We start from the raw sequence: 20,017 nt of genomic DNA on the forward strand, positions 1-20,017 counted from the left end.
AGCCGTCCTATTTGTAATGTCACACTGTTGTTATGTCTTGGACTCCAAAGCAGAGTGACTGGAGGGAAAGAGGTAGAAATTAAAACACTGCATATAATATAATCTTCTGCAACACTTAAAGAGGAATACTTTTAATTTGTCACATAAAGCAGTATTTTTAATGCCTTCTTAGCACTTTGTAAGCAACTTTTATGTTGCATAAAAGCAAAAATAATTACTAAATATATTAAAGAAATATAAATGTGATATTCATTTGTAATTCAAAAGCAAAAATGTCAAAATGTTTAATGTTGTAGTGAAATTATATTTAATTAAACTGTTTTACAATGCTTTTTTGACATCTCAATATTATCAGCAAACTAACTGTATAGTATCAAAAAGGCTCCTTTCACAGTGTTATATTATTATGAAGTATTATATTATTATGTTTATCACATTTTAATGCTGTAAATAGGTACTGTTTAGATACTTTGTATTAAGGTTGTCAAAAGTGTCAATACTTCAATATTTTAAAAATCGGACAATAAGAAAAAGCATATCCAACTATGGGGAAGAAAATCAACTGTATGATTTAGTGACTTTTTCTGCACCAGCATGTTATGCAGGTTATTTATTCAAATTTTGATAATTATAATTTATTTAGAATATTTTGTATGCCATGGATTTTTTTTTCACTGTGGTATTGAAAGAGGAATTGAGTATGGTTTACTTGTATTGCTTTGAAGTTAAAAGTTCTGGCATGTTTTTTCAAATGCAAAAAGTGTCAAATAAATTTAACTGTTACATTTACAAAAGCTAAATTTTTCCCTCTGAAATGTAGTGTAGTACATAATCAGCTCGATACATGCTTTGCTATTATAGTTGTATTATTTCTACTTATTAAAGCAAAAACGTTACATCTAACAAACAAGTAGAATTTGGTAACAATAATCTTGTTATTCTGGCAAAGTACCTAATGACAAATGCTGTTTCTTAAAAACGACTCGAAACGATTTTTGATAGATTTATAAATGAGATGAAACTATACAAAAAATATGTAAAGTCTTGTAAAATTGTAAAAGCCCTGCATCGAAATTATGAACATTTATGAACATTATTTCCTGACTGACCTACTGTATTATTTTATTTTAGTATTTAATTTAGTTTTTATTAATTATTATTTAGCCTTGTCTAGTATTTTATTTATTTTGATTTTCTTTATCTTTAATAGATGTAATTCGCTCGGTTGTTTATAATGTGTATAACTTGTACTATCTTGAATATGATGTATGCATTTTTTGATGCATTTTTCTTTGATAAATAAAAAATAAAAAATAAAAAATAAAAAATAAAAAATAAAAAAATTAGAAATTTTAAAAATAAAATTAAGACTAAATATACAAATCAAGGTAAGTTACTGGTTCGGCAGCAGTAAATGCGATTAAAAACAAGTAGAGGTATTATTAGTAGTGCACTAATATAGATCCACAGGCTTCTTCATCAATCCCAGATAAACCGATGCGATCGATTGTGCGGCCGGGTATTATAGTTCCTGCGCAGACTTCGCTCCTTCCTTTTTGCCGAAAGTGTCAGCCATGGCCCCGATTGTGAGTAGTAAAATGACCAAATATACTGCATATATACGATGTATTTTAACTTGTCTTTCACATTTGCAGATGTGTGTGTAATAAGTGTACAGTAATATAGGAGCCACGCGTGTTTTAGCATCTTTATTTTAGCTTTGCTCGCTGTGTCGGCTAAAAACCACGTTGGTGCTAACTGAACGATGATGCTAACGGTGGCTAACTGAAACATGGGTGGTGAAGTTTTACGGGTTATAGAGAAGTCAGAGGTTTTTACTTTTTAAAGTGTGTCAGACAGTGTTGAAACATGATGGCCAGTCACTTGATACTTTATTAACAGCTGTTAATAAAGTTGTTTGATATGAGTGCGTTTTATGTGTATTTCATTTCATTTTTTAATTTATTTCGAACAACATACAAAAGAATAAAAAAAAATTCGAATGAAGTTAACTGTGAACAACAGTATATACAAATTAAATAAATACTGTGTTGTCCGAAAGGAAGTTAGGAGGAAGCAAAATGCTTTTCGGGTCCTACCCTTTTTTTTGTAATGTACATACCCTTACAATCCTTTTCAGTGTGTTTTTAATATTTCGTTTTTCAACAAACAGCCATAAAAATTGCAGATTAATCATCGATCAAGCTACTATGTGTGAACGTTGTGCTTTAAACCACAAGGTTGCAGGTCAATCCACAGCTCCTCCTGTCTACATGTTTCAGTGACACTGAACTCTTAGTTGCTCCCCAGGCGCTTTTTTTCAGCTGCCCACTGCTCCTTTAGGATGGGTTGAAAAGTAGAAGTCAAAATTCACTGCATAGTACTAACAATTATATGTGACAACTGATCAATTAAGTTCAATGTGTACTTTTAGCTGTTTTAATGTTGTGGTTTGAGTAACTCGCAATTCCTGTGCGCAGAAAAAGCAGGTGGTCAGGAAGCAGGGTGGGAAGAAGAAGAAGCAGATCCTGAAGTTCACGCTGGACTGCACTCACCCTGTGGAGGATGGCATCATGGATGCTGCCAACTTTGTGAGTAGACCAGTTCAGACAGACATGAGACCTCTTGCGTGTTAAACAATGTGCAGCAGCTGTCAAACACGACCCCTGGGTGTCAAACGCTTCTGTCATATCAGCGGGATCAATCCCAAGGCATTGCATATGATGGTTTGCAGTCAGTTCAGAATAAAGACAGTGTGGTTTCAATGGAAACTAACAATATGTCGACCACAATGTGTCACATGTCAGTACTTGTAGCCTTTTTAACCGTACATCAAACTTTTTCTTTGTTATACAAATTTGAAATCATGATATCAGAATCATTGTGTGACATGCTGTGCCCGCTGTACTTAACAGGAGCAGTACCTGCAGGAGCGCATCAAGGTGAACGGCAAAGCTGGAAGCCTCGGCGGCGGTGTGGTGTCCATTGAGAGGAGCAAGAGTAAAATTGCAGTCAACTCTGAAGTTCCCTTCTCAAAGAGGTACAAAATACAATGCAGCTCTTATCAGTCTCGTCATGTCCAGTGACTGAAATGTGTTTTTGCATGTCACTGTACAAGTGATTCTGCTCAGCAAAGTGTCAAATTACCCACACTGTGTAGTTATCTTTTGGTGAAGAGAGAACGCATAAATCCCATTGGAAAATGTAGTGAATGTTTATTTTTTAATATATATTAGACAAAATATAAATATATTTTCATCGTTTGTTCAGAGTGTTCACTCAAGTTAAAAGCAGAGCATAAATGTAGGTTTTTAAAAAACGGACTTTGACATTGTCAACTGACGACAAATATGATGAAGATGGTAGAACCCGGTCATCTCAAACTGATTAAAGGGTGTAGTTTGGCTTTTCTGAAGTGGAGTTGTATGAGGTACGTATCCATAATCGGTGTATTGCCTTACGGGAGTACCAACACAGAATCTGCTGTGGACGGGAGGCAGCAGTTACTACAAAATGTACTTTAGTACCACCTCAGATCAAGTGTACGCTGTATTTAGAATACTTTCACCTCTTGACATTGCTGTCAGACAGCTCTTTTCTTTTGGCACTACATTTTCTCAACGTATTCCTACGCATATTCTGACTTTCCATGGTTAATAAAATACACAAATACCAGAAAATCAAAATTGTTGATTATAACAGCAATGGCGAAATGCCATTCTCTGTGGAGCTGAGAGGATCCTTTTTATGAGCCGGAGTACACAGAAGAGGTATTGCAGAGAAAGACTGAACAGCTGAATGAGAGGGAGGAAAGCCTGTCTAACAGCAAGGTAAAAAGGTGAAAATATTCTAAGTATAGCGTACATTTAAACTGAAATTTATGTGCCTTTTTGATTAGGTGGATAAAAATACTTTATGCTGCCCCTGTAAACAGCAGTACAATGCTTTACTTAGTTCCCTAAACTCTAATAATTAACAGCTGGATATGCTCAACAATGAGCGCAAACCCAGGAAGAATACATCAGTGTTGTATTTTTATTTAACTTTAAAATTAGATGACATAAAGGAGAAAATACGCTTATCTTAAAGGTTCCTGTCTTTGTTACTACGCATTCTTTTAATCCTTTGGAAATGGGAGATTTAAAGTCACTTCAACCAAATCACAAGATAATTTCAAGTCAACTGCAATATGTGCCAGACAGAGAAATCAAAGATACGGGTCTCTCCGACCCACAGTGCCGTAAATACAAAGGTTAAAAAAAAGAAAAAAGGATAAGTAATATATACAATAAATGAGTTCTAAATAGTGCAAACGTGAAGCAAAACTAAATGTTATAAAAAAACAAAACAAAAATTGCAACATAAAAGACATGCTATACTGTGTGTAATATACAGGAAACTAAATAATGTAAAATTGTGCATTTTAAGTAGGATTTGTTGGCTGTCCCGAACTTCATAGTGGTGTTCAGCCATGAAGTTAGTTTTGGTTGTTTTTCATAGTATCTTGAGATATTTGCTGCCCAATACAATGGAGGTGGAATTTAGTTTGTGGCATCCAAAAATGTTTTCATCAGGAAATACTCAAACATACCTGCGTTTTTCATAGTAGACATTTTGAATTGTCGTCATAGAAAAACCACAGGCGTTGCTAATGTCATTGACAATGCCTCTGTTATATCTCCAGTTTGACAGTTGGAAAACGTGTCCCAGTTTACTTCGTGTTGCAGTGAGGAAAATGTGAAAGAAGAAATGGTCATTAGAAATCTTCTCTGGTGCCACTTTAATTGACGTTAATCCATCACAGCCATTACATCTGCTGTTTAACCTTTGGCTGAAAAATGTTTCCACATAATAAAACACATTGTGTGACGCTAAATGATGTTTTTAAATGCGCACATTTTTGTATCCTTATTGGTCTTGAAACAGATCGCAGCTGTGTTGCGGCAGCTGCATATAGTTCCGCTCAAGCACCTGTTTGGTCCAAGATAGCTGCTACTTCGTTATGCATACAAATGGGGCAGGTCTGACGTACCTTATCAATATGACTGACTAACAGTAGCCCGCCTGAATAATATTTAATTAACAGTTTTGAGGAGGGGTATTAATAACAAATACACTTTATTACAATCAAATACAATGTAGAATACTACCAGTTTGGCACCAGTGACTTATGACTCTTCTTTCATATTTTCCTTGAATGACATCATCAGGAAGTTGACTAGGACCCAAGCCGTTGCTTAGCAACTGAAAAGGTCTACTCAGATGTCCCAGTGAGCTGCAACAGTGAGCCAGCATGCACAATACCCTGAAACCAAAACGGCTAAATGCACTTTATTTTTTATTATCATAGATTTACTGGGACTTTTTTCTTTTCTTTTTCGAAAGAGAAGTTATGCAACCACAAAAAAAATCCATTCAGTCCAAAAACAGGACTTGAATGAACTTCTGTCTTTGCCCCACAGACTGTGCCTAAAACCTATCTCAATTCTCTTCTACTTTACAGTACACTGTACCAGAGTTGTCACAATACTGTAATTGCAAAGGCGTTACAGATACCTGTGAAAATACTCAATACCATTTTCAATACCAGGGTGAGAAGATTACAAAAATGAAGGCATCATTTTTTCAAATAAAGATTAGAAAAAACAAACATCAATAACAACACTTCTATAAAGTTGTCTGACGTAGTGAAAATAAGATAAATATGACAAATCTTCGCAAATTCTCATTTGTTTAATTGTGTTGTCATTTCTGTGGACATTAAATGATTCCATGGAGGAGGTTAAACGCTGGAATCAGTTGTTGTTGATGATGTTAGCGGCTTAGCTCCGCTGTTTGATACTCATTTTTAATATCGATTATTTTTGACAACACTACAATGTACTGAGTAGATTAAAAAATATACAAAGAGGAGTCAAGTGGTCACTAAAATGAACATACTAAAAATGTTAACTTTATTAATATACCTGATTAATTTGCTTTAAAAAATGTGTAAACAAATACATGAGTACTGCATGAAGACTTTAAACCTTCTGTCTTAGCGAGGAACGCCACCACCAGAGGGGGACTCTTAACACTTTCTCGTTCTTTAATGGAGCACTTGATGTTATGACTGGAAACTCTGGGAGATTTTTCTATTCATATATCCTAACTGTAACTGTTTGAAACGTCAGTAAAAGATGGAGCTGCCATCAGATCCTATTCATATGATGCACAGACTGAAGAAAGTGGAAGAACACTGCCTTAATCTGTGTATACTTTCATTTAGAAACTGCTTTTATTATTTGAAATTGGCTATATGTCATGTTGGGACAGTAAATAATCCAAAAGTACAAAACAAAGAACTTGCTTTACCCTTTAATGGCATTAGGGTTTTAATGCATTATGAGTAAATGCATAATATTACAGGTTATATAAGACTTGTCTCAACTGTCACAAGTTGTCTTTATAGTCTGCACACCTGCAAACTGGGTGACGTAATTAGGAATAATTTATAAATATGACCTACTTTTGACTAATATATCATTCTGATCCCCTTCCCCCTAATGTCTTGCAGGTACTTGAAGTATCTTACCAAGAAGTACCTGAAAAAGAACAACCTCAGGGACTGGCTGCGGGTTGTGGCCAACACCAAGGAGAGCTATGAGCTGCGCTACTTCCAGATCAACCAGGATGAAGAGGAGGAAGAGGATGAAGATTAACTTCATACCACTTTAAATAAAAAGTCAAAAGAGAGGCATTGTGTTGTGATTTTAATTTTTTTTAAATATGCTTTCACTTTGTTCTCTGTGCCTCCACACAGCATAATTACATATGCACATACCACACCATATGCTGTTGTCATAATCATAAAAATATTTAGATGCACAATTTAAAAAAACCAAAAACATTTCACAATAAATTAGCTATTTATTTTTCCTTTGGCACCTTTACTTGACTTATGGCTCTATTGACAGTAATCTAAGTGGAAGCAAGAAAAAAGGGTGAAATTAAACAAACTGGTTATAATAGGCTCAAATTAAACACAATGGAAACACTAAAACAAAACTCCACTGCAGCTGTGCGCTCGGGACACTCCAGCTCTTGATGTGTGTACTTTGATATGTATTTGTAGTGAAGTCTCTGCGGGGCATCCTGTGTTGCAGCTGTGGTAACCTTGACAACAGTGACACCACTGGCAGTCAGGACTCCTCTCACAGCATGCAGCCATCAGGGTACACTTGTTTGTTATTTTTTTATGGAAGTTTGCGAAATGAAACAGATTTCAAGTGTTTTTTTTTTTTATTTGTTTTTTTTACATATTAGGCGTTAATTAAAAGCGTACATTTGATCAGAATATATTAATTGGCATAAGCAGTTTTTTCCCTACCGCCTGGCTTCATATTTAGAGTAAAGGTTATGAGTGAACACTGAAGCAGCAGAAGTTTGTCTCAATTCGCCGGACCTCCAAAGTGGAATGAGCAGGCGACAGGCGCGACAGTGTATCCGCCTATTAGAGGCGCACGGCGTTGCCTCACGGTGTTTTTTCCACACTACTAGTTGAAGTGGTAACTACGATAGCGTGACTAACTAGTTGTGGGTGAAATTATGGGATGCATCGTCATGGCAACAGACCAGACGTCACAATCTGGGCATGTGTGTTCCATTTTTGTCTTTCTTATTTTTCAGACTGCAAGACCTGGATAGAGATCAGTGGAAAAAATAATGTAAATTTATTTTTTTAACTCGTGGAGAGAGGGCGAGAGAGACTCAGATTCCCTGCAAAAAAAAAAATAAAAAAAACATTTTTTTAATTCAGCTGCGAATACATTTCTTTTTTTTTGGGTTGAAGAAAGAGACTGGGCTGCGGCGTCTGGAGGGTTAACTTTCAGTATTCTCATCCTAAAAGGTTTTGGGGGGCTATGAGATAAAGATGCCGGGGTCGCTGAGTAATGAAGACGAGGGACAAGACGACATGGATTTTGAAGACGATATGCCAGGTGAGGGAAAGGGGGGAGGCGGGGTGTCCTTCAGATTATTTTGCGCCGCTACGCCTTGAATGCGGGGAAAAGGGCTTGTCCTGCGTTCCTGAGACCAGAAAGGAGAAGGGGTGGGGTGCAATAAGCAGCAGAGTCATGCTATTATTTTTTTGCACGACCTAGTGTCTTTAAGGTGGGAACGGATTTTTGGAGGTGCCTCCAGGCTGTCCTAACATCCAGCGTGTTTTGGGGGGCATGATGAAAACCCTGCTGCATGGCTTCTGTGGGCTGTTTTTTCTTTCACGAGCTGCATGCGTGTACAAGAAGTGGATGGCTTTTTAGCTCGAGTCCAAACACAAGTTTGGTCCAGAGAGCTGTTTTAGAAACCCATGATAATGTATTCGGCTACTGTGTCCGTGTATGCTGTGATGTTTCCTCAGTGGATGTGTGCTTATGCTTTTAAGTAGAAATGGACTACGGTGACAGCATCCTTGTTCGTTTTATAGATGATGCGCTTATGTTTGGGATCTGGAGGCTGCTCTAACTTTAAATGTTTTTCTTAGCACTGCATGGCCGCAGAGATGTGAAAGCCACGTGTAGGCTACAGTAAACAGTGCTCAAGTGTGCTTTTGGTGTCTTCGGTGCCTTTTTGGTGCTTTGCCTTGATCATGTGCACTGTTGATGGCCATGGTTAGGTCACCAGCATCCCTTCAGCTCTGGGTCGTGCATTAACTGAAATTAACTGTAACCCACATTCCTGACACGCAGCGCATTCAGTTCTCACACAAGCCGTGTTTGTGCAATATTTCTTGTGGCTGTAGAATACATTTGTCAAGCACTGTGACAATGAACCAATTGTTGTGTTATAGCCTCGACTACATGACATTTGCACTCCTTAAAAATGAAATTAAATGTTTAAAACTAATCCCGGTTTCCGAATGAATGACCTGTCCACCAGAAGATACTTGCCAAATTGTGGTTATTTAGTTTCCTTTTGGCTTATGGCAGGTGTCCATGCAACGCAATGGTTCTCTATCCTAAAATTGTGTGGCAAAAGAGTTAAAGCACCTGATTACTTTTACCAGTAATAGTGTTAAGTTGACTAAAATTACGTTTTCTGAAAGGTTCCCTATTCTGCTCATTTTCAGTTTCATACTTTTATTTTGAGTTTCTACTGGAATAGGTTTACATTCTTTAATGTTCAAAACACATAATTCTGTTCATATTATCTATCTGAAAATACTTGTTTCACCTTGTCTGAAAGGCTCCGTTTTAGTCCCTCCCTCTTGAAAAAGGCCATCCTGATTGGCCAGTCTTCTGCATCTGCGCTTTCGTTGTCTCTGTGCTGTCATTGCAGCCAGGAAATAACTATAGCAGCGCTGTAAAGTATCTTTCTATATATAGTATAGTTGTGACATCGTAAGCGTATGAAGTCCTGACGGCTCGTTTGAAGTCCCAGTTTATGAATACTGGCTTTGTGCATTTCTCTGGATTGAACAATTTGATAATTTCACAGTATTTATATATCACCTCCACCGGCTTTGTAATAAAAAAAGACAAGGAAATCTCACTTTTTACAGTATAGGACCTTTAATAGTATATGATTTTATACGTGACTGCTGCATCATAAAAACGGCTCCTCTGGTGATTAGATAAAGGGTAGAGCTGCCATGACTTTGACATGTTTAAACTGCTACCAGGGGTGTCGGTCATGTGCAGCCAGAACCCGTTTTCATCAAAATCTACAGTCAGACCTAAATTGTTATGGATGTGTTTTACTGGTCCAGTGTGTCAGAGGCTGAAGTGATGGAGTTCATTCGACAGGGCAGATGAACCAGGCATCTTTATGCCACAGTGTAAGTTTGGCCAGTACGGGCAATAGATTCATATTTTCTTTGTTTCATGCAACTCGCTCTGATTATCAGATGATGATAGTTTGATGCCAAGGGCAAGACTCAAAAGATGCTGCTCTGCCCTCTTCTTTCCTTTCATACCACAATTTAGAAAAGTTACATGGTTGAAATGATAGATTGAGTATAAAAGGAAAGTTAAAAGTGTAAAAGGTCTTTGCAATGTTGTTTCCAGCCACACAAAATTACATAACAGCAGAGTTTTTGGTCTAAATGAAGGTACTGGATTGAGACAAAGTAACTACTGAAAAGATACAAGCATGAACACTAATGCATATTTGTCACCAACATGGTTGCCATGGTGCATTTTGTGCTTATTAATAAAGGTCTTGAGCCTCAGATGCTGGTGTATTTTGTACCCCTGCCTCAAGAAAGTATAGTTTGTATTATCTGCACATAATTATGAGGCTCTCTATTTTTTTATAAAACCTTTTTTCCTATGCAGTATACACACAATGTTTTTCATGAAACAGATAAATACCATCAGGGTTGCATTGGATGGTGTGCAGTATGGAGAGAAAAAGACAAACAGAGAGAGAGAGAGAGAGAGAGAGAGAAAGAAGCGGAAAGACAGAGAGGAGTGTTGAGCAGTTGAAGCATCATCTATGACTGCCAGCCATAGCCTGAGGGAGAACACAAGCGCTGATGCGTGTCCCCAATAACCCTGTAGTTGGTTAATCATGTATATGGGAGGAAAGGTGGAGTTGATTATGGCAGGTGAGTGAAGATAATCCAGTTTGAAAAATCACGACATTTTCATGTGTCAGTTGAAATGGATTCATGTCTGCCTCGATATAATTTTGTATTTCATGTTGGCTGTAAACATATCAAAGGGACTCTTTAGCAGCGTAATCCCGTGATGACACACTGAAGGGCAAATGTACTGAAAACCAAACATTTACATTTATTATGTCTTAATGACGCGATTCTAGTGTATGATTGATTTTTACAATCACAGAGGTTAATGTCATCTTTTTTTTATCATTCCACGGACAAAGTGTTGTAGATTGATTGTTATGCTGCTGATACAGGAAGCAGTCTTCAGACAGTTTACATCAACAGGCATCAAAGTGACAGACAAGGTCAGGAATTCGGGTCATATTTTTTTTCCCAGCCTCAATATGCCACGATGCTTCCGGGCAATTAAAACGCCACAATGTAGAAGCACGTCCTACTTCAGACCCATAAAAGCAACCCTATTACAGCTTTATTTGTTGTGGCACACAAAGTGTCCTAATTCCCTTTGTTTCACTCCGGGTGCACACACTGTCACAGATTGTTCCATTGTGTTTTCTGTTTTAATTGTTTTGTTCTATCCTAAAATTGAAAGATTATCATGGGCTTTTGTGTGCCGACTAATGTTATCCCCAACTGGAAAGGGGTCTATTTTTGGATCCCTCACTGTGAAAGTTGACACCATTTTTCCTGCTGCGCGTGCACGGAGCCTGTGCATAAGAGATGTTTTTTTTTCTTTTTAATGTGTGTTTGCAGATGATCGGTGCAGCATTCCAGTCTGTTTTTATATTGGCTCTATATTGCACACATTCTGATCTTGTGCATATATTCCCTATGATAGATATGTGGTAATGGTGCTATTTAGTCTTTTTCCTTCCATCACTTTGATGATTACATTTTCTAATAATAGTCTATGGATGTCTTTGTCTGCAGACGTCATGAAACACTTGATCAATGAAGAGAGGAAAAGCTATGGCTCTGTTTTTCCTCCTTCATGTCAAGCAGTGCTGGGCAACATTACGTGGGCATTACCACAAGGGGGCCAGCACAGAAATGGCTAATTTGCTTTCCCGTAAACTCTAGCATCGTCACTTGGGAGTTGCTCATGAATCTCCCTTCTAATGGGTCAGTCCGGTGGCCAAGCCCTTGCAGGAAGGTCAGAACTGTGTCTTTGCATCTGTTCACACTTTACAGAAGGCTCCCCTGCCAAGTGGAGCTTTGGTCCCCTTTTTAAAAGAATCTGATGCCAGACCTCTCTGTGCCACATGACTGAGTGACCTCCCCCGCCAACCCTTCCAACACCTGGCACAGCCTGGTCCGCTCACCGAGCTGAAAGATTATCATTCCCCTGAGGCTTTCCCTCTGGGGACTGTACAGGTCATTTAATGTAGGCAGGCTTAGATTAAATTACAAGGCAACACAGTTGTTAAACAAAGACATCTTTTTTTAATCAACTGCATTTCCTCTACACCTGCCTTTAAATGAGGGGCATTACTGAGAGACTATTTGTATGTGTTCAATTTTTTTGTTTGATTTTTAAGTCTGTAGCAGTTTTGAGGCTTGGCTTCATGCACAGGGGTGTTTAAACAAATGCTAACATACTGATGTTTAGCAGTTGTTCTCTTTCTTAGTTAAGCGTGCAAGCATGTTAATATTTGCTTATGAGCACTAAACACAGGCCCAGTTTCCATTTGGTAGGGACACCCGATCTGGTTGAACCGATCACAAGTGGACAACTCTGTCAGTCTGTTCTCACCTGGCAGCAGCATGCATCTCCACAGGAGTCTTCAGTAACCACTTGTGATCTGATTACACTTATCCCACTCTGATTTCCGTTAAGGATAAAGATAACCTACATATTTAAGTGAAAAAACGTTTTTGTTGTGTTGTGTGTGAATTTCAGCTGTTACTCTATCATAAATCATTATTACAGAATAGTGAGATGACTCAGGAAAGAGAACTTTCCTACTTCCAACTTTTCTCTCTCGTAAACGGCGGTGTTTTTGCGTAATATGTTGCGAATTACTGTGATATTTAATGAACATATAAATAACGATGTTAACCTGCTGTGATTTGTGCAGCAAAGCAGAAAGAAGTCCACTTTTAAAAGTCTGTGTCTGTGTCTGTGTTCAGTTCGCTGGCTGCTCTAGTTTTCAGTCATGTTAAATTACTGCAGAATCCCATTTCCTAATTTCGCTGCTTCACAATAAAAGCGTAATAATAATAATAATTAAAAAATGTGAAGAATTTATGGGAAATAAATGTGTTTATCCATTCCGAAGCAGCTGAATAAGGAAAAAAACGGACACATCACCAACAGTCTGATAATAACATCCATAACATACAAGTCACTCTCAGTGGTTTCTGTGACATGAGAAATACTTTCAAAGTAATAATGTTTAAATATACAAAAAAGGGGTGGCCAGTGGCACAGCGGTTAGAGCAGTCATCCCATGTAAAGAGGCTGAAGTTCCTCGAGGCAGCGACCACAGGGTCGGTTCCGACCTGCGGCCCTTTGCTGCATATCCCCATTTCCTGTCTGTCCTATCTAATGAAAGGCTTGAGAAACTGCCCAAAAAATAATCTCAAAAAATAAATGAATACAAAACCAGCCAAAATACAAAGAGCTACATGCTTAGATGTTGTGGACACAGCCCGTGAATGAGGATGTACTTCCTCTCTGGCAGAGGGAGGCAGTTGAGTAGGATCCTTAATGTTGACAGAGTCACATACCTGTTCTTACTTCTATGAGAAGGTGGACACATGTGGCCTGAACCACCTCCCAATGTGGTTTTTGATGTTACTGCCAGGTCAGAACAGGGTCGCAATATACTGCTGAGGATGGTTTTACGGGTATTTGATCATGTAATGAAGACTTAATAGTTTGGACTGTAACTGTAGTTAGTTGGGAGTATGTGACCACTGTGGTGCATCAGCAAGAATGCAGGGGCGCTGGGATGTTATCTGCACTAGTTTGTATTATTAACAGCAGGCAGAAATGTGAGGTTATGTTTCTGAATGTACACGTGCATGTAGGGCTTATAAATGAAAACAATTTCTGATATAAATTACATCTCATGGTTTTCTCTCTCGGCCAGTTTCACTGCATACTACACGAAAACTGGCAGCTGACACATACAGGTGTTGTAGTCAAACCAAGACAAAGGTGCTGATTGGCTGAACCTGCCAAACCATTGACGGCTTGACAGCTTCTCTAAAGCTGGCTGCAGCATCGGTCATAAATCCCATCACCTCCATGTTATTGGATGGTAAATTGACAAAAATGAAAAGTCAAAGACATGTCACATAATTTTTCATAAATATGCTTTCTGTCATTTAAGCTAGTCCTGATTATGCTGACATTTGTTTGAGTGTTCATTTTTTAAGTTTGTTTTGAATTTGTTACTTGATACTATAAAAACAGGGATGAAACATAAGCAGCTGTGATCAACTCAGGACGAACTCCGATAACATGTCTCTATCACCTGACCCATACTGCGCAGACTCTGGCTCCAAAATTACAGTATGGCAGCAATACACAATATTTTGGTTTCACCTTTGTACGGTGGGAGGAACTGGAGCCTCGTTGTCCTTCTTTATATAGTCTGTGCCCCCAAACAAGTGACTGAATGATTATAATACACAAATGATCACAAATCATAAACCAGTTTTTTGGGTCAATTAAATAAAAAAAACGGCAGGGAAAGTCAGACAGTCACCAAAGTAATTAAAGTTCTGGGAACTACGGATGTCTGCAAAATTTCATAGCAATCTATCTGGTAGTTGGGGTGGACTGAACGATCAACAGACCCATGATGCCATCCCTAGTATTCTTCTGGTTTGCTAAATATAATTGAACTTTTATAATCAGTAACACCCCATCACCACTGTCAAGTTTGAGTGATTTATTGTACAGAGCAAGGGACACACAGTGCAGCATCATCTGGTATCTAATAAGTGATGTATGGTCAAACTGTCAGTCACAGTCATTGAATGAAAAGAGTTGCAGAGTGACAGACTGTGTGCTTTCTGTAATCCAGGGCCATCTCCATCTGCATCTGAGCAATGGCGTCATCTGTGCGCCTGAGTGAGATGCAAGGCTTGCCTGGAAGGCGACTGCATACATCTGAGACATAAAAGAGCTCAGTGTTTGAGATACTGAATACATAAACTCAAGGCTTTATTTAGAAAGAGACACATAAAGGAGAGAGGAGCATGTGGAGGAGCTGTGTGTGATACAGAAAGAAAGAACAGGAGGCAAAGCTCAGATAAAAGGATAGATGGATCGTATAGATAGAATATTGGGCACATAAAACACAAATTAGCCCCAATTAGCACTAAAGAAGGGGTGACACTCTTCATCTTGTGGTCAAAGGAAACACTATGAGCCACTGATTATAGCTCAAAATCAGTGGTGTGTTCTATATGCGTGTATGTGTGTGTGAGGTGCCTCCTGCTTGCTTTGCTAAATAGAGGATAAGTGGTTAGTGAGGTTTGTGTGTCAGGAATCCCTCCTCCCCAACTTCTCTCTCCAGCTACCCAGGGGAGTGGTAGACTGCAGGGCTACAGTAGTGTTGGCGGATTGACTCTGATACATGTGCTGCATATTTCATGCCCTCCAGTCTGTCTGCATGAGACGCAGCGAGCGAGGGAGACACGCAGATAGGTAGACTGAAAAAGACCAAAAGACAAGATCAGATCGACCTTTAGGGGGCGTTTGCATCCTGCGTGCATTTCTCTGTGTCTCTTTATAGTGATGTATTGTTTGGGGCCATCTCTCTTCCATCCTTACGCCTTTGTGACCCACTATGGTATCACTGAAGTCTGCTGCGCTCAGCAGTCAGCGCGTTTGTACACAGCAGCTTTGAGACAGTGCAGCTGACAACCAGCAGTGGGTCGCTTTAGTCCCAGCAAGCATTAAAGGCAGAAGATATGCTCAGTATACCTCAGTGGTTCTCCAGGGAGTTCCCATTTAGCGGCAGGGCAGGCACTCCATCTATTTGCATGTTGACAGGTAAAGTTGATCCACACTCAATGATGTCTGATTCTGAGGCTTATTTTGCCAACTGAGCCTGGTGATGATTAATCAAAAACAGGCTAACAGACTTTTCACTTTGATGTATTTCACAGCATACTAGGCCTGCAGCTAATAATTCATTATAGATATAACTTGATTTGTCTATTAAATGTTAGACAGTTGTGAAAAATGCCAATCACAGTTTCACAAAGCCGAGGTGATGCCTTCACATCACTTGTTTTGTCTAACCAACTGTCCAAAACCCCAAAATATACAATTTACAATGATATCAGACTGAGAAACTACGTACATCCTCACATTTGTTCATGCTGGAACCAGTAAATGTTTGCTATTTTTCTTTGATAAATGACTAAAACAATTAATTACCAAAATTGTTACCAATTTTATTGTTATTCATCAATTTTGATTAGTTATTTCAGCATGACAGTGTACGAGCCTGCATTTTATCAATGTAATTATTCAGGCTTATTACAAGCTGAATTTTCTGTAGATTCGTCAAACTCCCCAGCATCAGCCTCATTTTCAAACATATCATCTAAAGATCTCAATGTAAGTCATGGATGGGTTATCGAACATGACTACCGGACACGAGCTGTGAAGTCAAAAGTGTCAGGGGCCTCACCTGCAAAATGTCACTCAATGAGACACATAACACCTATGAAGAGACGCAAAATGAGCATGAAATGACTGCAAAGAGACACAAAACAACCACAAAGGCACAAAAATATACAACAAAATGACAACAAAGAGACAGAAAATACCACAAAATGACCACAAACATGCTTAATAACTACAGAGGGGTGCAAAACAAACAAAAAAGAGGTGAAAGCATCACAAAGTCTGTTTCTTGCTCCTATAAAGGGGGTGGGGGCTTTTGCATGTCTGTGCCCAGGGGGCCATTGTCTCCATATCCATCCATGTGTACAGAATACATTGTGTTCCTAATCAGATCATGTTTTTGTTTTTGTGTGTCCAGATGAGGATGACGAAGGTGAGCGCAACACTGTTCCCCTCACAGCCCTCGGCAGCTTCTTCTCTGACGACTCCCTTAAACAACAAAAGAAGAAGCCCAAAAAGATGAAAGAGGGGAAAATGCCCAAAGTTAAGAAGAGGAAAAAGGAGGTAAGACGTAATTCACACTCTGTCATGACCTCAGATACGACAGCTTTGTGACTCAAGCTGCCCCCTGCGTGCTCTATTTCTCAAAACGCCCCTCTTCTGATGTCTCTGCAATTGTATAAAAGGTGTATTCTTTGGCTGCTGGGCCGCCTCTATAATCTAAATGAGAGGCAGTGGACTGTCTCAGGCTTAGAGGAGGTTGGCAGCAGTGTCACTGTCACTGCCAGTGTAAGCTATGGGCACCGAGGGCCGGTTTATAGTGTGGATTTGTGTCTGTGGAGCTGGTGCTGATGGGTCAGAATTATAGGGATTGTGCCAAGCTAGCAGCAGCAGTCAGAGCTGCAACAGAGCTCCAACATTTGGACAACTGGTCAGAGGTTTGCAATGCTTTCAGCATTAACGCTAGTGAGTCACTTAATTTAAGCAGATTTGTTATGGTGAGATCACTAATCACTAAGATAGGCTAATCCCAAAGCTTTTAAAGCCTATGTGACGTTTGCCACAGTGGCCGCTGGTGACAAAAGTGATAATTACAGGTACGCAATGAATGAAAATAAAGCGCCTTTTCAGGTCATTTGATCTGCACTGACCAGTCGGTTGTTGCAGAGCAAAACAAGGAGTTTTTTTTTTTAAATTTCCAGCAATTACTACATAATTATGATTGTCAGCAATGAAGATGCTTCTTGGCCTGCTATTCAGACGAGGAAAGAGAGCAGCAAAAAAGAAGAGGCTGTGGGTCCATGAAAGTGGGGAATTCATCCACACACAATATTAGTTTTCTTTTCATTTTGCCTTCCATGCCTGGCTGGCTGCCTCATTTCTATTGGCCACACAGGTATTCTGTGCAGCATGAGCTCACTGGGCACTTGACACAGCTGGCGTGACGCCAGCTGTTGGAAATAATGGGTTATGGGAAAAAATGTGTTTCAGAGCGCAGTGGTACTGCTGTTGTGTTGTGTCTGAATGGGCCAGAACAGTAGTGAACTGATTCAATAACGTCCTTTATACAGCAGTAGGTTATATAAATATCCTTGCATACACAAAACCCTGATTTGGTGAATTGAGCAAGGGTGTGTTGTTTTTATTTTTATTTGTAAGAGGAGTGATACTTCAAATGTGACATGCTCTTGCTTTAAAGCCGCATTAATCTGACATACTGCGGTGAGTGTGTGTTAGCTAACCAATTCAGGAGTCATTGGGAGCTGTGTTTCTGTCCACTGGAAAGATCTTAATTTAATACTCACCTTTCTTCTAGCTCTGTTCTGGTATCGACTGGCTTCTAAAAGTTGATCTTGAGGGAAACATCTGGTTTGTTGGCTGCTAAATTCTTCATTCAATGTGTTCCCTGTTAGGTTGTTGATAACTTTATATGTCTACCCTTTGGTCATGTGCAAATGGCTTACAGTGCACTTTGTTTTGTTTTTTGTTACAGTACAGTTCCCTGCTACAGCTGGAAAAAAGGGTCGATGATAGCAAAGATCTTAGGCAGGTGTTACACGAAACACGAGACAACAAGTCTATTTCTCATTGATAAGTGTTTCCCCTTGCTTTATCGTGATCTATGCAACTCCTAACTGTTAAGCTCTAACCCCAGGGTGAAACTGACCTTGCCGCGACAACAATTCCTAATCAGTCACAGAATAGGAGGAGTCACAGAATTCAGTGTAACACAATAAAACCAAAACAATTATCTAAGAGAACTGCCGCTGGGAGATAACTGACAGTAGATTTATCACTATGGGAAACACCTTTGACATTACTCAGTTGTCCACTATTACCATAACTTTATTTCACGAACAAGAGCAGCGTCTCATGAAGTCAGCTCTGACGTTGTTGTAAAAGGCTCTTCTACATTTACTTTTCCTGGAAATTTACAATTTTTTATTCAATGATTACAGGAATTCACTGTACTCCCAGTGCGTTTCCCGTCTGTGTTGGCGATGGCTTTAACAGTGTCAGTGACATAGCCAGGATGTTCCCCTTTGCTCCCCTCGGCTGGAGATGCCAGCAGTGCTGCGAGGAGCTTGGCTGTCACCCGGCCCTTTGGCTGCTTGTGGTAAACACTGAGCTCTGGGTCTCACTGAGCTAATGGGGGGGGGGGGGGCTCCCTCTGACACTCTCCTCCTTCTCTCTCTCACACCCCCCCCCCCCACACACACACACAGACTGTTCTCTATTTACCTCCTTCTTCCCTCTCCTCTCACACCTCTCATATGCATCACCTCACTTTGCCTTGATCGTGATGCCGCTGCTTTGGTTACTGCCTTTGTGTCACAGGAACCGCCAATCTCTCTCTTTCTTTCTTTCTTTCATTCTTTCTTTCTTGTCCTCCCACTGAGAAGCTGCTGCTGCTGTAATTCACTTCCAATCAATCCCCAAAGGGTCAGACAGGTTCCAAAAGTCAATTGGGGTCAGAGACTGTCAGTGGCACATCCCAGTCTCAGGTCAGAGCTACTGACAGGAGGAACAGTAGCCCGGAAGAAACGTACTTGCTTTCTTTCTCTCATCTGCAGAGAAACAAAGGAACTATGAAGGGTTTTCCTGTCTCCCTTTTACAAAAAGAAATCTACTAAAGTTTGTAGAAGGCAGTTCATTTTATTGGAAAAAAAAGAGGCTGCAATGGCTCCATAAAACATCCATGAAGCTGTGAGTGAGCTGCAAGTAGCGTTCATATTTTTGCTGAAACACAGTCGGTTTTAAGATGAGCCTCTGTCTTCTTTTTATAAGTTCAGTTATCTCTCAAGGATTGTGAGTCAACAGAGAGCTGGGAAAAAAAGAAGAGGTTGTTTTGGAACCATAAAGTGTTTTTACAGTAGTATTTTCTCTTGTTGAACTAGATTTTATTGAATATCCATGTCTTCGCTCATTTTCTGCGTGCATCCTCTGCAATCTCCCCGAGGCAGAGCCATTATGAGGAAGCATCTAATTTTATTACGCTATCAGCGCTTATCTGCTTTTCCCCCCTCTAAAAGAAGAGACACCGTCTTTGTTGCTGCCAGTGTCCTCTTAGATCCAATGATGTGTGTGTAACACTGAACTCTGGGCCACAGTGAGGTTTGTGCACAGTTCCATCTTGTCTTTACAGTTGCTCTCAACAGTGGTTCTGCTTCTTTGCTTTTTCCCTCCATCTCCATCTCCTCCCCCACTCCCATCCCCCATCCAATATCTCCAATTTACTCTCTCTCTTTTTCTCTCTCTCTCTTTATGCATAAATGAGATTTGTCTAGACGGGTGCAGGAGCACCAGCTCGGCAACCA

General features: G+C 39.5%; 2 protein-coding genes across 2 annotated transcripts in view; both read left to right on the plus strand.

Moving 5' to 3' along the window:
• Window positions 1–1,537: 1,537 nt before the first annotated feature.
• On the plus strand, window positions 1,538–6,735 carry rpl22 (ribosomal protein L22). The gene is made up of 4 exons (XM_083938544.1): window positions 1,538–1,586; window positions 2,481–2,591; window positions 2,916–3,040; window positions 6,557–6,735. The coding sequence occupies exons 1-4, from the start codon at window positions 1,575–1,577 to the stop codon at window positions 6,699–6,701; spliced, it is 393 nt and encodes a 130-aa protein (XP_083794670.1). The 5' UTR covers window positions 1,538–1,574; the 3' UTR covers window positions 6,702–6,735.
• Window positions 6,736–7,587: 852 nt separating this feature from the next.
• Window positions 7,588–20,017, plus strand: part of chd5 (chromodomain helicase DNA binding protein 5) — a gene marked incomplete at its 5' end in the record, with an annotated part of 48,095 nt that continues 35,665 nt past the window's right edge. Inside the window, 3 exons of the mRNA XM_083939161.1 lie at window positions 7,588–7,635; window positions 7,889–7,979; window positions 16,618–16,763. Of these exons, the coding sequence (XP_083795287.1) occupies window positions 7,588–7,635; window positions 7,889–7,979; window positions 16,618–16,763 (285 nt within the window). The remainder of the gene's footprint in view (window positions 7,636–7,888; window positions 7,980–16,617; window positions 16,764–20,017) is intronic.

The sequence above is a fragment of the Echiichthys vipera genome (assembly GCF_963691815.1).
Source record: "Echiichthys vipera genome assembly, chromosome: X".
Taxonomy (NCBI): Eukaryota; Metazoa; Chordata; class Actinopteri; order Perciformes; family Trachinidae; genus Echiichthys; species Echiichthys vipera.

What these genes read in the sequence shown, in the direction of transcription:
- rpl22 (XM_083938544.1), top strand. An exon ending in TCATGGATGCTGCCAACTTT is followed by an intron (nt 2,592 to 2,915) that starts GTGAGTAGACCA and finishes TGTACTTAACAG; the next exon opens with GAGCAGTACCTGCAGGAGCG. An exon ending in GAAGTTCCCTTCTCAAAGAG is followed by an intron (nt 3,041 to 6,556) that starts GTACAAAATACA and finishes AATGTCTTGCAG; the next exon opens with GTACTTGAAGTATCTTACCA.